The sequence below is a fragment of the Pipistrellus kuhlii genome, unplaced genomic scaffold, assembly GCF_014108245.1.
Source record: "Pipistrellus kuhlii isolate mPipKuh1 unplaced genomic scaffold, mPipKuh1.p scaffold_m20_p_7, whole genome shotgun sequence".
Taxonomy (NCBI): domain Eukaryota; kingdom Metazoa; phylum Chordata; class Mammalia; order Chiroptera; family Vespertilionidae; genus Pipistrellus; species Pipistrellus kuhlii.
In genome coordinates, this window is record NW_023425573.1 from 31,151,811 (window position 1) to 31,168,660 (window position 16,850).

Sequence of the window (16,850 nt, forward strand, 5' to 3'; positions counted from 1 at the left end):
TCGAAGGACAAGAACGCCCAAACTATCAAAGCTGGAGTCCTCTGGACTGGAATTCATCACTCCCTTCCATTTACCCAAACCCGTCATTTGTCCAAACACCTTGGGAACCACATCTGACACATCTGACACATCTGACCAAAGGGAATAAATAGCCCGTGGCGTGTGGCTGGGAAAAGAAACCGAGGAGAAAAGAACCGTGAGATGATGAAAAAGTATCGATAGTAGACGCCGAAACCGGTTTGGCTCAGTGGATGGAGCATCAGCCTGCGGACTGAAGGGTCCCAGGTTCGATTCCGGTCAAGGGCATGTACCTTGGTTGCGGGCACATCCCCGGTGGGGGGTGTGCAGGAGGCAGCTGGTGGATGACTCCTCTCATCGACGTTTCTAGCTCTCTATTCCTCTCCCTTCCTCTCTGTGAAAAATCAATAAAATATATTTAAAAAAATATATTAAAAAAAGAATAAAATTTCAAAAAAAAAAAAAAGTAGTAGAACCTTTCCAAGAAGGAAAGGGTGGAGGCCAGAATAAAAAATAAAAATAAAGATGGGAGCGCTGCTCCATTCATGGAGCACACATTTGCTTTCTGCCTCCCACCCGCCTGGTGCTCGGGATTGGCGTCTCCTCCGGATGGGCGCTGCCCGCGGACAGATGCCGGGAGCGGGTTATCTCGGGAACCCGCGTGGCCCTCGCTTCCGACCGACCCCCGCCTCGCACACCGCCCGGCGCGGGGTAGGCGGGACGGGGCGGGGGGCAGCGCATCTGCCCCGGCGTCTGTCCATCTGTGGGCGGAAGCGGGCGCCCCGCCCCGGGCCCCGCGGGCTCCTTAGGGAGGGCTGCGCCAAGGCAACTTTTGGGAACTAAAAGGAGAGAGGCGTGCGGGGCGAAGCGGCACGAGCGTGGAAACGTCCCTCGATCCCGGTTCGGGGCTCCGGGTGGGAAGCAGGCGCAGCGGGCCGGGCCGGGCCGGGTTCTGAGCGGCGGCGGCGGCGCGGGGCGGAGCGAGGCCCGCAGGCGCAGTGCCCCGTCCTGCCTCGCGGGGGCGCCGGCGCGGCCGATCAGGTGACCGAGCGCTCGTCCGGGGCTGCGGGAAGCGGCCTCGTTCTCAGCCGGCGTCTCCGCCGCCGCCGCCGCCGCCACACCTACCGGAGGAGCCCGGGAGGCGGCTCGCTGGGGGCCGGGGCGGGGAGCGCCGCGGGTGCGGACGGAAGGGCGGCGGGCGGAAGGGCCGGAGGCTGTCGGGACGCGGGCTGCTGCGGGGAAGGGACCCCTAGGCGTCCGCCGCGGCTCGCTCTGTCACCCGCGCGGCGTTGGGGCGCCGGGGCCATGGGCGCGCTGCCCTGAGGCGGAGGCCGCGGGCGGGCGGGGCGGAGGCCGGAGAGCGGCGGCGGCGGCGGCGGGCCGGGCACCGGGCGCGAGGAGGCCGGCGGCGGCGGCGGCGCCCCCACCAGCACCACCATGTCGCGCTCCGTGCTGCAGCCCAGCCAGCAGAAGCTGGCGGAGAAGCTCACCATCCTCAACGACCGGGGCGTCGGCATGCTCACCCGGCTCTACAACATCAAGAAGGTGCGCCCGGGCCGGGAGGCCGCGGCGGGCGGGCGGGGGCCGGGGCCGGGGCCGGGGCCGGGGCCGGGCGGCGGGCGGGGGCGGCCCGGGGAGGGGCCGCGGGCGGCGTCCGGGCCCGGAATGCCGGCGTCAGGCCCGGCCCGGGGTCGCGGGGATGCGCCGCGGCCTAATGCCGAGTCCCGGGCGCCTCCCCGGCGGCTCGCGGGCCTGCGGAGGCCGAGAGAGAGGAGCCATTTCCCCGCTCCCGGCGGCGGCCCGGCCGGCGGGCACCGGGCGAGCGGCGCTGCCCTTTCCGCCGCCGCCCTCGCCCCGCGCCCGGCGGCCTCGCCCCGGGAGGGGGAAGGGTCTGCGGGGAAAGGCCGGGGTCGGGGCGGGCTAGGAAAAGTTGGGGGTTCCGTAGCTGAGGTTATCAGGAATCTGCCATCGGTAGCCCCCCCCTTTTCCCCTCTCTCTGTGTTGGTGTGTTAAGTGTAGGAATGTGGGAGGGACGCCCTCCATCCCCCGCACCGGGCCATTTTCTCCCCGATCGCAGATGGAAACCGCGTGAGGGCGCGGGGACGCCGAGCCGCGATCCCATCCTGAAGGTGCAGAGGAGGGGAGGCGAGGAGGCGAGGGTGGGACCAGTTTTCCTCTGGGCTGTGAGTCACTGGAACAGGAATAACAGCCTTCCCCCCTCCCTCCCTCCCTCCCTCGGCACTCCTCCTCCTCCTCTGAGTTTTCTAAGCCAGTCGGATGGTGCCGGAGGAGCACCATTTCTTAAAGTTTGGCTTCCGTACAAGATAAAAACGGTAAATAGGTGGCTACTAACCACTGAGCTAGAGCGTATCCTAATAATTACAGGCGCTATAGCTCACAGGCCCATTGGAAGTCTTTACAGACTTCAGCAGGTTAAGGAATAGTAGCCTGAATTGGAGTTAAGATAAATAGATGTAATGTAACGAAATAACATATATATGGACACACACACACACACACAACTTTGTCTTGGGAGAAAATAACCAAAATCTTATTTCTTGTAAGACAAGGTCGGTAAGTTTAAAGAATTTGGTAAAGAGAGTTAAGTTTTTTTGGGTACACTCTCCTTAGAGTTTCCAATGTGTATTTAATAAAGAGCTAATATGCTAATTAGAACAGTAGAAGACCATCCAGACAACCTTCCAGCAGACGAAGCTGGGGCTGTGGGGGCCAGGCCTGCAAGGGCCGAGCTCCTGGCACGAATTTCGTGCTTCTAGCCTCTAGTATCTTCTGAATTATGGTTGGCTTTTTCATATATCACAAATATTTCCTTTTAGTTTAATTATAGCAATAGATTAGGGCTGCTGAAGTAATAAGCATGTTTTTCTTTTTTGAAATTCATATCATGGGGTTCAAGTATAAAACTGGTTTATTTCAACACTGTGGTGCAGACACTGTAATTCTAAAGGAGAATGCTGCCCTGGCTTCATGGTGATAAATTTTGTATAAGGAGAGCTGTGCTCCGGTTGCTCACCTGGATGCAAGAGGACTGGTTGCATCTAAAGCCAGGCAGTCTGGAGAGTAACACGCGTACTGGTTTGTTACAGTTTATGTGGAGGGGCGCGGTGTTATTACAAAGAAGCCCTCTGCAATTACCAAAGAGCCTTGGTTATAAACTTATGTAGGTTGAAAATATTTAATTTTAGAGATTTTTACTTCAGGTTGCATTTACCTGAACTTTTTTTGTGAGATTACATTCGTTAACAAACTTGGAAAATGGTTTCTATATGAACTTTATCCCAAACACCAAGCATGTCAAACGTTACTAAAAGTTACTAGACCTGTGGTATTGTGGTTAAAGGAAATGGTTATGGTGGGTTCTCAGAAGAGGAAGTGAGAGTAACATCAAAAGTGATTTGGGTATTTGGGCAAAATACCTTTTTTTTTGAAAGCATTCATTATACGTTTTTATAGTGTAAATACACCCTAAATTTACATACCCCACCTTCATAAATTAAATAAGATTAAACTAAATTCTAGGCATTTGAATTTTTATAATTTCAGTTAACTGCTTTTTCTCAAAAGCGTGTTTTCTTTCACTTCCTGTTTTGAGAAATTTCAGGCTCTTGTATTATTGAACTAGTAGAATTTAAAATGATTATAGTCATTATATCCAAGTGTCAAATATTTTGAGTTATTGAAATGTTATATATTTCAGCACTTAACAAATTTGTAGTTTGTTGAAAAATATTTGCCCTGTCTGATTGTGAGTTCCCTCTGGGCAGGGACAATATTATTCATTTTTTTAATTACTAGTATTTAGGGATTTATCAGGTCTATGAGAACTTCAAGGCCTTGTTGAAATGAATGAATACAATATCTGATGTGTGTGTGTGTGTCTCTGTGTGTGTGTGTCTCTGTGTGTGTGTATATGTGTATATATAATTCTATATTTTTAATAATAGATTTGGGTTTATACTCATGTAATTTTGCATACAGATACATCAAATTTTTAATCTTTCAGCCAATGTAGAGATGTCTATGAGACTGGCTAGGGATTGAAACATTTGTTCAAAAATCTTGCCAAAAAAAAAAAAAAAAAAGATCTGTTCACCATGTGTTTATACAGCTCATGATTTCTGCATTTTTATGACAGTGTAAATCACAAAATTGTTTCAATCTCAGTCTCTTATAGTCCTCAAAAAAAACCTTCCACCATATAATACATGTCTGCCAATCAGTTATATTTTTATTAATGCATGTGTGCATTAGATTGTCTGTCAGATCTGATTATTTTGCTCTGTTTGCAAGTGTGCAATGGAAATATTTGATTGAGTATATGAAAAATACTTCAGTGACCTATAATCAAGAATGTGCTTTAATGCTTATTAGGGGGAATGTAATATGGTTAAAAAAATTTCATCAGTTGTGAAATTTTGAGATCTTAGTATGTACAGTTTATGTAAATTTTAGAGAATTTGTCTAATCAGATGTAGGAACATATAAAGGAGGATTTTAGGGGAAAGACATGAAAGTGGTAGTTTCACACTTAAATTTATTTTTTTCTGAATTCCTTAAAGTTTTATTTTTTATTTTTATTATTTTTGTTTGATTGTTTTTATTGATTTCAGAGAGAAAGAGAAAGGAATAGAGAGGTAGAAACATCAATGATGAGAGAAAACCATTGATCGGCTGCTCCTGCATGCCTCACACTGGGGATTAAGCCCACAACCAGGGCATATGCCCCTGCCCATAATCAAACCCAGAAGCCTTTATCTGCAGGCTGGCATTAAAAAAAATTATATATATATATATATATATATATATATATATATATATATATATGTTATTGATTTTTTTACAGCGAGGAGGGGAGAGAGATAGAGAGCTAGAAACATCGATGAGAGAGAAACATTGACCAGCTGCCTCCTGCACTGGGGATGAGCCCGCAACCAATGCACATGCCCTTGGCCGGAATCGAATCTGGGACCTTTCAGTCCGCAGACCGAAGCTCTACCGCTGAGCCAAACCGGTTTCAGCTGCAGGCTGGCACTTTATCCACTGAGCCAAACCAGCTAGGGCTGAAGTTTTATTTCTTATTTAAAATGTCTTCCCTTTTCTACACCTAATAATACCACTCACTTATGTAATGATTTTTTTTTAATTGTTTTAAGTATTACAAATAGTAGTATATATGTCTCCCTTTTTTCCTATTGACCTTCTCCTGGTCTCCCTTACTCTCTGGAACATGCCCCCACCTATGTAGTGATTTTTAATATTTTTAAGGCTATTTTTATATCAGTGAATGTGCATGGCAGGCAGTTTGGTGATGGGTGGTAGAATACTGGACCAGAACTTAGGAGGTCTGCATTCCAATATTCAGATTGTCACTGGGTTCTGTAACATTGAGTAGGTGTCTTGACTTCCCTGCGCTTTATTTCTCCTCATCTATGAAATGGGAGAAAAATAACTGTAAAAGGAATGCTAAAGTCGATTCCAGCTCTGATTATGTTATCTTTACAAGTTCATTTTCAAGTAGCAGGGTAGAAGTTATGGCTCATTTTATATAGTAACTTGAGTTCTAAGTTTAGTTTTCTGTAATAAGGGATAGTAATGTTCTGTCTACTTTACTGGATTGTTCGTGAAGATAAAAGACAACAATGTGAAAGTTGTTTAATAAAATATCTAGGAATATAAGCACTTATTTCGGAGTCTCAGCAATCTTTTGAGCAACATGTATTTCTGAAATTTTACTGTTATTTAGCAGACACATTCCCAAATCCCCCCCAAAAAAACATTTTTTTTTCCTGAGTTTAAAAAATACTGTTTTGTTGTTGTTTACTCTTTCTTGTTTTTTTCTGTCTGTTTTTCTACATCACCAACATGAACTTGATAACTCCGTGCCAAAAAGGTCTCGGTTAATACTTGCATATTTTTGCTCTTGTTAAATTATTACCTCAACTCTATAAAGGACAGAAAAGACTCATCCCAAATTTTTTTTAAATGAAATATTTTTTGCATATTTCATCACATTTACTTTTTTTTTTCTTGCTTAAAGCAACATTTTTTCCCTACAGCCATTTGCTCATGATTATGGATAAATTTATTTTGTGGGGGGGAAATCCATAGAATAGCAGGTGAAAGTGAAAGTTTTTGTTTGGTTTCTACTTACCCAATGGAGAAAAAAAGATGCATGTGAAGGATGCAGTGCAGTAAAAGGAGGGTAATCAGCTTCAGCTCTCGCTTTCATTGTTATGTTTCTCTTTATAAGATTTTTTTTCCTCCCAGTAGGATTTCATTATCAAGAGCCTTAAACATGTTAAGAATAAAACATTCTCTCCACAAATCTGAATTTAAATGATATATTATTTAAACAACAAGTCCTATTATGTCTAAAACTTTATTTTTAAGGAAGTGCTTGTAAAAATGAAGATTTGAGCCGAAACCGGTTTGGCTCAGCGGATAGGGTGTCGGCCTGTGGACTGAAAGGTCCCGGGCTCTATTCTGGTCAAGGGCATGTACCTTGGTTGTGGGCACATACCCAGTGGAGGGGTGCAAGAGGCAGCTGATTGATGTTTCTAACTCTCTATCCCTCTCTCTTCCTCTCTGTGAAAAATCAATAAAATATATTAAAAAAAAAAAAAGATTTGACCATTGTTACTCTGGATGGAAGGAGATAAAGATAATTGAAAAATACTTAAGAAAAAAATTATTTTTAGTTTTTGAAGTGGCAGTGATAGATTATCTTGTATTTTCTTTGTGGAATTGTTAAATAACTTAAATATTAAAAATTTTATTTTATTTTTTAATTTTTATTTTTTTAATATTTTTTTATTGATTTTTCACAGAGAGGAAGGGAGAGGGATAGAGAGCTAGAAACATCGATGAGAGCGATACATCGACCAGCTGCCTCCTGCACATCCCTCACCGGGACTGTGCCTTCAACCAATGTACATGCCCTTGACCGGAATCGAACCTGGGACCCTTCAGTCCGCAGACCGACACTCTACCACTGAGCCAAACTGGTTTTGGCAAATATTAAAAATTTTAAAATAATTGCAAAAGTAGCACATGTTTATTACAAAATACAGAACAGAAACATGTGACTTCAAAAATTCTCTTTTAAAAATAAGCCATATCTCTTTTAAAAATAAGCCATATATACTTGTACCCTTTTCTGCATAATTGCTAACATGTGCATGAGTACTTTATTACATTATTATTTTTTTAATATATTTTATTGATTTTGTACAGAGAGGAAGGGAAAGAGATAGAGAGTTAGAAACATCGATGAGAGAGAGTCATCAATCAGCTGTGTCTTGCACACCCCCCACTGGGGATATGCCCGCAACCAAGGTACATGCCCTTGACCGGAATCGAACCCGGGACCCTTCAGTCCCCAAGCCGATGCTCTATCCATTGAGCCAAACCAGTCCTGGCTACTTTATTACATTATGATTAAATTAGGATCTTTACAAAAATAAAATTTAAAAAGAAGCATGGGGTAGTTTACATACAAATGAGATTGTCCTCATCTTTTTCTTGTATACTTACATTTTAAGAATATTAAAGGAATGGACATATTCAGCTAGCTACATCCAATATATTAAAAATGAGGCCCAGATGAAAAAGTTTGTCAGTGTTGAAAGTTCTTGCCCTTAGTGGTTAGGATGACTGAAAATCTAATTCACATTCTTGTTTGATGATTTACTAGCAATGTTAGTATTAAGTAAAATTCCAGTAATAATTTTGGGTCAGGTTTAGCAGATGTACATTTTGTATGTTACTAGAATTAAATAGTTTCATCTCTTTTTTTTTTAAAAAAACAAAATTTTATTTTTTAGAGAAAGAGGAAGGAAGGGGATAGAGATATAGAACATGGATGAGAGAGAAACATCAATAATCTGCTGCCTCCTGCAAGCACTCTGCTGGGGATAGAGCCCCTAACCTGGGTATTTGCCCTGACCGGGAATTGAACTGGTGACATTTTGGTTTCTGGGTGGATGCTCAACCACTGAGCCACACTGGCTTGGCAGGTTTCCTCTCTTTATGTCCAGTAAAAATAATGTGTAATTAAAGTAATGCCAGATGCCATTTATTAAGTATATGCTAAGTATTTGGATTTTTAAAAATTTGTCCTTATATCTGTGAGATAAGCATCTATTATATATACACGTATAAAGCCTTTAATTTGCAGCAGTTAAGTAATTTGCTCAATTCTTACTCTAGAACACATGTGTCAAACACAAGGCCCGCGGGCCAAATTTGTCCCGCCAGGCCTTGCAATGTGGCCAGCACCGCACTGTCATCACTGCACTCCGCTGCGTTTCCATCACAATGACAGTTTATAACTGTTCAGTAAACCATTCGGCCCGCGATTTAGGCTGGATTTTAGATTTTGGCCCCTTCTTTGATTGAGTTCGATACCCCTACAGAAGATAAGAATTTGGATTGGCACCGTTATTTCTTGGCTCCTAAATCTGAGCTCTAAATTATTTTTACCATTTGATTTATAGTAATTAGTGAAATATTTGTGGGAGATAAAAATTTTGAAGACACAATAAAGAAAATATGTAATTATATTACAGAAATAACTTTTCTTTACTGTAGACTACATTTGTATGAACTTCGTATGTATTTGTATGCAAAAAACCATTGTTTATATTATCAGTAGAGTGATTACTAGAGAGATGAAGGAAGGGAGAGAGTGAGAAAAGAGAGAGAGAGAGACATTGATTTATTCTACTTATTTATGCATTCATTGGTGGAGTCTCCTCACTGGAGATCCAAAACTTGCAATCTTTGTGTGTTGGAAGGATGCTCTAACTAACTGAGCTATCTGGCTAGGGTCAGAGTGATTATTAATGGAGACTTCTGTTTAGCTTTGTAATATATAAAATGAAAAATAGTTTAGCATTAGGAATTTTAAAATTCAATTTAAAAAATTTTGGGACATTTATTTTATATTAACTTTGCACATTTATACATTTTTTCTCTGTGATTATTCCTGTTTTAGTCCCTGACATTAAAATATGCAAATTGAGAGGACTAACCATACAAATAATACTAAAGAAAATACACAGAAAGCAGTACATACATATAAAGAGTACATATAAAGCAGAAAGGAAAGGTATAAAGTAAAAGAAACAATGAAATAGCATTAATCTTCCTAATTTTAAGGATCCGTGCAGTCATTTCCTCACTTGAAGATGTTTTCTTAACTTTCAGATTTCAGACATACTTTTTTCATTGTACATTTTGAATTCTAATCAAATGGTAATAATTTCACATTGAAAAACCCTGCAATGTGAAATATAAGAATTGTAGTTCTTTTTCTGTCTTGGACTTGACAGAATTAGTAATACCCCTTTCTAGTCCCAGGATGTGTTTTTTTTTGTTGATTGGTTTTAATATTGCCTTTATTGATAAATGAAGTAAAACTTCATTTTGATCTTATTAGGAAGTTGCAATATTTATATTCAGACTTTGGTAAGTTGTTTACTTAATTTGACATAATGAAGAAATCTAGTCATTTCTTCAAACAATATTGTACTGAAGTGTTTTAGTTAAATAAGTAAACAAATTTCATAAGCTCTTGAATTGTTAGTTTGTAAGTAGATTGTATATGTGCCAATTTCAAAGGAAGCTCTTGTTTTAAGTAAAAGAGCCTGAACTGGAAAAGATTTTCTTATCACATAGTTGCTTTTTGTAGGTACTGAACAGTAATAAAACTTCATCTTTAAAACGATTTTATAAGTCATATGAGCTATTTCGATTAATTCCAAAGGTTGAGGGTTTTCTTTTAGTTCATCCATTTATTCTTCATTTATTGAATGTCTTTTTGAAGACAGAGAAACATACTTTAAAATGTAGCTTTCAGTGCCAAGAAGTCCCTATCTTAGTAAAGTGTATAAGTGTGGTTGTGGGAGTCTTGAGAAGGGAGTTAAAAATTCCGGTCTGGGGGAGATGGAAGGAAAAGATAGTTATATTTGTGTTACTTTTGATATATGAATACAAGCTTCAGACAGGCAACTCCTCGTAGCCAATTATTATTTAGGATTCCAGAGCTTTTATTCAGTAGAATATATAGATACAAAATACTCAAGGTTATAAAATATCTTATTCATGTCTAATGTCCTCCTTATAGGCATAAAACCTCTAAACTTCATATCATTTTCCATACTTGCAGTACATTCTGTGGGTTGAGAAAGATTCTATATTAATTTTTAAAATTTTGGACAAGTTACTTAACTTTTTAGATTTTAATTTTTTTATTTGTAAATTGAGACCAGTGATTTTTAGGGATATATTATACAATATAATAATTTTGGAAGGTTTTAAAACATACACATTTAAATCTTTATTTATTTATTTAAAAATATTTTTATTGATTTCAGAGAGGAAGGGAGAGAGAGAGAGAGAAACATCAATGATGAGAGAGAATTATTGATTGGTTGTCTCCTGCACCCCCCACACAGGATCGGGTTCGCAACCCAGGTATGTGCCCTGACTAGGAATTGAACCTTGACCTCCAGATTCATAGGTCAACGCTTAACCACTGAGCCACGCTGGCTGGGCATATATATAGATCTTGACCCAAACCTATTGATTAAGAAAAAGCCCCTGAAGTGGTGCTGATGTTATAAATCATTAAAATAAGTAAACTGTAAGTTATAATAACTCAGATTTTACTTCAGGAAGAGCTGCTCATATATATATATATATTTGGTTACTTGATTAAACTCTTCCACAGTAAAGTTTGTGATTATGGGAAGTGGGTATCGTAGGCTATCATTTTTACTATTTGATAATCACTAATATTGTTAGAATGGATACCTGATTAAAATAAGATTGATTAGAGAGAGAAACAGCCTTCTGTATGTGCCCAACCAGGGATTGACCCCAAAACCTGAGTATGTGCCCTGCCCAGGAATTGAACCCTTTATTTTCCATGTATGGGGATAATGCTCCAACCAACATGGGTCAAGGGTGGATAAGTGATTTTTTACATAATTAGAATGTGAAAGATAATACATATCATTAAAAAACTGAACATAGCCCAGCTGGTGTGGTTCAATGATGGAGCATTGACCCATGAACCAAGAAGCTGATTGTTTGATTTCCAGTGAGGCCACGTGCCTAGGTTGCAAGTTTGATCCTCAGTAGAGGGTACACAGGAGGCAGCCAACCAATGATGTTTCTATCTATACTTTTCCCTTCTTCTGAAATCAATAAAAACATTAAAAAACAAAACAAAAACAACATAATTTGGAATCACTTTAGAATCCGGCACTACCTCAGGCATGTTTATGAAACTTGATTTGCATTATATCACCGATCTAAGGAAATGCTAATCTGTAGGTATTTTTATTACTGGGACAAATTCTTAGTTATGTAGTTCTTAGTTACTCTTATAATATAACTAGAGGCTTAATGCACAAATTTGTGCATGGGTGGGGTCCCTCTGGGTGGCCTGCAGGGATTGGGCTGAAGCCCGCAGTCCAATGCTGCCTGCAGCTCCTACCTGCCGCTCCTGCTCAGCCTGGCCCCACTGTGCCTGACGTGGGCTTGTGCTCCATCAGTCCTGATAGGGAGAGGCTCATGCTGCCATAGTAGTGCTTGCCAGCCGTGAGCCCTGCACCTGGTGCCCTCCCAAGGGGAGTAGCCTGTGGGATCGGGCTGAAATTGGCTCTTTGACATCCCCTGAGGGGCCTGGAGTCCTGGATTGCCAGAGGGTGCAGGCCAGGCTGAGGGACCCACCAGTGCACGACTGGGTCGGGGTGGGACTGCAGGATGGCTCCAGGGCATGTTGGTCCTATCTTGCTCAGTCCCGATTGATCATCCAGACCCCAACAGCAAGCTAACCTACTGGTTGGAACATCTGTCCCTGGTGGTCAGTTCACATCATAGTGAGCAGTTGAGCAGCCTTAGCATATCATTAGCATATTACGCTTTGATTGGTTGTTCTGCCATTTGGTCTTTTTACATATTACCCTTTTGTTATATAGGATTTTGGGGAAGTGGATTAATTGGAAGTTTAATTTATAAGAAATAACATGTTAAACTGATAGTCTAGTCTGAGGACAGTCATAAATTTTAATATGATATTGAAATGGAATTTACATAGTTGCCTTTTGTTCAGTCTGGTTAAAGATTAAGGAATTCAAAATATCTTAAAGTAATTTTGTTGTATTTATGTGTGAGAATGAATAGAACTCTAAGTGCATTCCTATTTTCATTTGAAAAATATAGGCATGTTTGCATTGATTTTTATACTTTGGATTGGAAGGAAGTTAGGTGATATTTAAAAAATAGTTTCAATTTGAGTTGAAGTGTAGTAAGTCATCCAATAACAATTTATTCTTATTTTTGGCTACTGTTTCTTTTTAAGGTATGTAAAATTTCACCAATGGTTTGCTCCTATTTTTATAGTTGCATGTAGTCTTTATTTTTTCTTCTAGAATTATTTTAAGTTTATTTAGAAAGAGCACCAAGAAACTGATGTGGTTGTTTTTACACAGTATTTCAATATATATGAATAGTATAACATCTATGAGTCTATTGTATACTGCAACTCGCTACTTAGAATACCTTTAAAATTGTAGCACCATAAAGTTCTAATCTTGTTTTGGTATTCATAGTCTGCAGTGCATAAGATCTCTACTGAAACGTATGTCATAGTTTGACAATCATTGTTTACACGTAATTTTCTCTCTTTTTATTACAATGCTTCCCCAGCAAGGACAAGTTTGGAAGGTTTGCAAAGCTTTTCACCTTCCCTTTGCCCGCTTGCCCGCTTTCAGATCAGTTTCATGTTTCATAACTTCTCTTTCTGCAATCCACAACATAGTTATAGTAAACAATGAAAAAACATTAAATTGTAATATTGTATTTCTTTATACATAGTAGAGTAATATAAATTTTCAAAGAACGCATCCTTTTAAAAATACAATAAAGGACGTGAAATAGGAACGTTAAAGTTTTGGTAATTCCCTAAGAAATAACATCTCACTAGCAAGCAGTTAATTGTCACATAATGAAACAGTAAGCAGTATTGAAAATTATATTCGGTATTACTAACAGTTCAGATAAAAAGTTCTGATGATTCCTTACATTTATGTAATGCTTTACAGTTTACTATAAAAAATGCTGTACCACTGAGGTGATAAAAATGTAAACATTTCCATTTGTTCTGTGCTTATGAGGTAAATATAGAACAGATGTAGATTATTGTTTGAAGTGCTGCTGGTCTGATGGAAAACACTGCTGTAACTCGGATGTTCAGAGGAACAGGCAACACACTTCAGTACTATAAAGACAGTTTTAGCAGCTTCCTGTTCTTTTGAACTAGGGCTCTTGTTTAAAGTGAATGAGGAAAACATTTTGGAAAGACATGTAAACAAGCTTTTACTTTATAACACTTTAGAAACATTTCCAGTATTTTTCTGAATATTGAATTTTGTAATATTTTATTAGCTTCAGATGAATACAATCCTACCTCAAACCAAGAACTTTTTTCTTTTTCTTTTCTTTTTCTTTCTTTTTTTTAGGTTTGAGCTTTTTCCTTCACTGCTGTTCTGCGTTAACTGCTTTAAAACTTTCCATGCATTTTTTTTTCAGTAGAAGAACATCTCTGTACTGTCTCCCATTGCATATTTCAGCTGTGACAATCCCTGCACTTTGCCTATTCATTTTATCACCTGCTCACCAAAAACAATAAATACCTCTCTAAATTCTGATTACAGATTTACTGTTGTTTCTTGGTTTTAGAAGGAAGCACTTCACTTTTTTAATTACTGTTGTTTTATAGGCATGCGGAGACCCCAAGGCAAAGCCATCCTACCTTATTGACAAAAATCTGGAATCTGCTGTGAAATTCATAGTCAGAAAGTTCCCTGCTGTAGAAACCCGCAACAACAATGTAAGTCATCTAAATTTTTATATTTATTTAGCCATTAAGGGAAATTAATGATCAGTAGACTGCTTGAAGTAGCTCTGATTTGTCTATTTTCTTATATTTTGATATACAAATTACATACATTGATTAAGGGTTTTTAGAGACAATGTTCTTATTTCTGAAACTGGAAAAAATGATTCTGAACTACATGCCATTTTATTACACACAACATAATAAATTAATTTCTTATGCACTTCCCTTTCAAGTTGTAACAGAGAGTAAGGTAATAGATATGTATATATATTCCAAATATTTGCATGATTAGTTGGGGAGTTTTTTCATATAGTTATAATTTTGTTTTGATGTTAGTGTCTTTTTAAAATTTATCTTTATTGTAGAAAGTAGAGCTTGTATTTTTTCTAGTAATTAGGTTTAGTTTTAAAATATATTTGCTTCTTTAGTATCTTTATAACTAAGAAACTCATTTCTCAAATTTAATCATATAATAAGGTGATATTGTTAAGAGATCTTTAATATCCCATATTAATTTTCTCAGATGAGGAAATTTTTCTTAGTATATTGAAATATAATTATATTAAAATATTCCTGATAAATTTGTATATCTTTTGGTAGTTATTTAGAATAACATCAATAAATATCTAATTTTAGAAAATTAGAGCTGTTTTTTACCTTATGGTCTTCTCATGTAAATTTTATTGGCTTAGAATCTTTCTGCATGTCTTCTCTTTTACTTATTTTTGTCTTTGATAGCCTTATGTTATAATCTTTACTGTCTTTTTTCTTTATGTACAAACTTAGTCTAGAAATTTCCTCTTATATATTATCTCCCTACTTTTAAGAAGCACTGTTTAAAAAATATTGTTATCTTTTTATTTCCTCAAATTGTGTGTGCTCATTGAAGATTTGTAGTTAGCCTGTTGACACCACTTTTACTTTAAAACATTTTAATGGAGAGGGAAAAATACTAGTTAGAATTTATAATATAAGTCTGGTAAAGTGATTTTTAAAGAATTTTTTAAAAAAAGTGTGTGTATGTTTTTTTTTAAGTACAGGTTAATCTTCTTTGTTTCATAGAAGATTACATCTTATTGGTATGTCACGGTATCTCAGTTAGTTCCTCATTACAAATGGGTGATTCAAAGCATACACTTAATAAGAACAGTATTATTTGTTTGGAGAGCTCTTAGTTATTGACATTAATTAGCTGTTTTATCTGAGAGATTATATACTCAGTCTGAATGAGATTTTATAATGAAAATCTGTCATATTTAATTTCATATAGTACACCACTTCCTCATGGCTTAAAATCTCTGAGCTCTTTAGAGAATCTTTTAAAATGAATTTTTATATAGTACTAGAGGTTCGGGTACAGTCAGTCCCTAGGCCTGGCCTGCGATCAGGGTCATCTTCCTCAGCTGCCTGCAGCTGGCCCCGCCACCCACCCCCAGTTCTCCGTTTGCCATTGGGTGATCTGTGCTTGATGGCTGGGGGAAGGGACCAAGAGGTGGTCAGTGCGCCTCATAGTGACTGGTCCAGCAGTTATTCTGTTGTTAAGGTCAATTTGCATATTACCCTTTTATATAGGATAGAGGCCTGGTGAATGGGTGGGGACTGGCTGGCCTGCCCTGACGGGAGCCCTGGATCAGGGTAGGGGTCCCTGCTAGGACAGGGCTGGCCTGGGCTAGCGGCCGCAGTGGTTTGCAGGCCTGCCATGCCCTCGATCTGGGTGGGGTCCCTGCTGGGGAGCAGTGCTAGCCTGGGCGAGGTGCCTGGAGCGGTTTGCAGGCTGGCCATGCTCCCAATTCAGGTGGGGGTCCCAGCTGGGGGGCGGGGTGTCCTGGGTGAGGCCGTGGGCTGTTTGCAGGCTGGCCATGCCCCTGGCTTTGTCAGGAAGGATGTCCAGAAAACGTCTGGTCTAATTAGCATATTACCCTTTTATTACTATAGATGTATGTGTAAATTTCCATCAGAATAAGCATAGTTCAGAAGTATGAGGTCTTAGCAAATTGACAAGATCTGCTTAAATATATAATCACTTTAATGGTGGTAAAACTTTTGTTAAAAAGCAAATAAGGAATTTTTGCTGTTCTTGATTTGCTGGACAAACTGTTAATAATAATGGTGTTTTTTTTCAATAGTTTTTACTTCTCAACTTGGAGCACAAATTGATTTTTTAAATAACAGTGCTAGTGAGATATTCATGTATCATACAGTTCACCCATTTAAAGTATACAATTCAGTGGTTTTTAGTGTATCCATAGAGTTGTGCATCTATCACCACAATCAATTTTAGAAAGCTTCATCATCCCAAAAAGAAAGCTTGGACCTGTTACCAGTCAGTCCTGCCAATCCTCAGCCCTTAGGCAAACACTAATCTATTTTATGTGTGAATGTCTATTTTGGAAATTTTAAATAAATAGAATCATATGCTCTGTGGTCTTTTATGACCTGTTTCTTTCACTTAGCATAAAGTTTTCAAGGTTTATCCAAGTTGTAGTATGTATCAGTAATACTTTGTTTCTTCTTATTGCCAAAAAATATTTCATTGTATAAATGTACCACATATCCATTCATATCCATTCATCAGTCGATGTTTCTGCTTTTTTGACTATTATGAATAAAACTGCTATGAACATTTGTGTAAAAGTTGTGTGAACATATGTTTTCATTTCCTTTGAATATACAGGTGGGCAAAACTAGGTTTACAATTGTGAGTACATGAAACAGTTAATTCTTGTACTAGAGGCCCGTTGCACCGCATGGCTCAATGGTTGCACAAAATTCATGCATGGGTAGGATCCCTAGTTCTGATCAGGGCCTGTCTGAGGGCCCTGTGGGGTGGTCAGGGAGCCCTGGCTGGCACCTGCCTTGGCTGGCCTGGGGCCTGCCAGCTGGGGGCATCTCCTGCATTGAG

General features: G+C 39.6%; 1 protein-coding gene across 5 annotated transcripts in view; it reads left to right on the plus strand.

Moving 5' to 3' along the window:
- The first annotated feature begins 830 nt into the window (after window positions 1–830).
- The window catches only part of NCKAP1 (NCK associated protein 1), a 98,804-nt gene continuing 82,784 nt past the window's right edge, over window positions 831–16,850 (plus strand). For 3 of the 5 annotated variants that reach the window (XM_045575670.1, XM_045575669.1, XM_036420681.2), the window contains exons 1-3: window positions 1,226–1,563; window positions 12,757–12,774; window positions 13,829–13,939. In XM_045575670.1, the coding sequence (XP_045431626.1) occupies window positions 1,456–1,563; window positions 12,757–12,774; window positions 13,829–13,939 (237 nt within the window). In that variant the 5' untranslated portion in view covers window positions 1,226–1,455. Of the gene's footprint in view, window positions 1,564–12,756; window positions 12,775–13,828; window positions 13,940–16,850 lie in introns of all 5 variants that reach the window. The other 2 variants (XM_036420679.2, XM_036420680.2) reach the window with 2 other exon arrangements.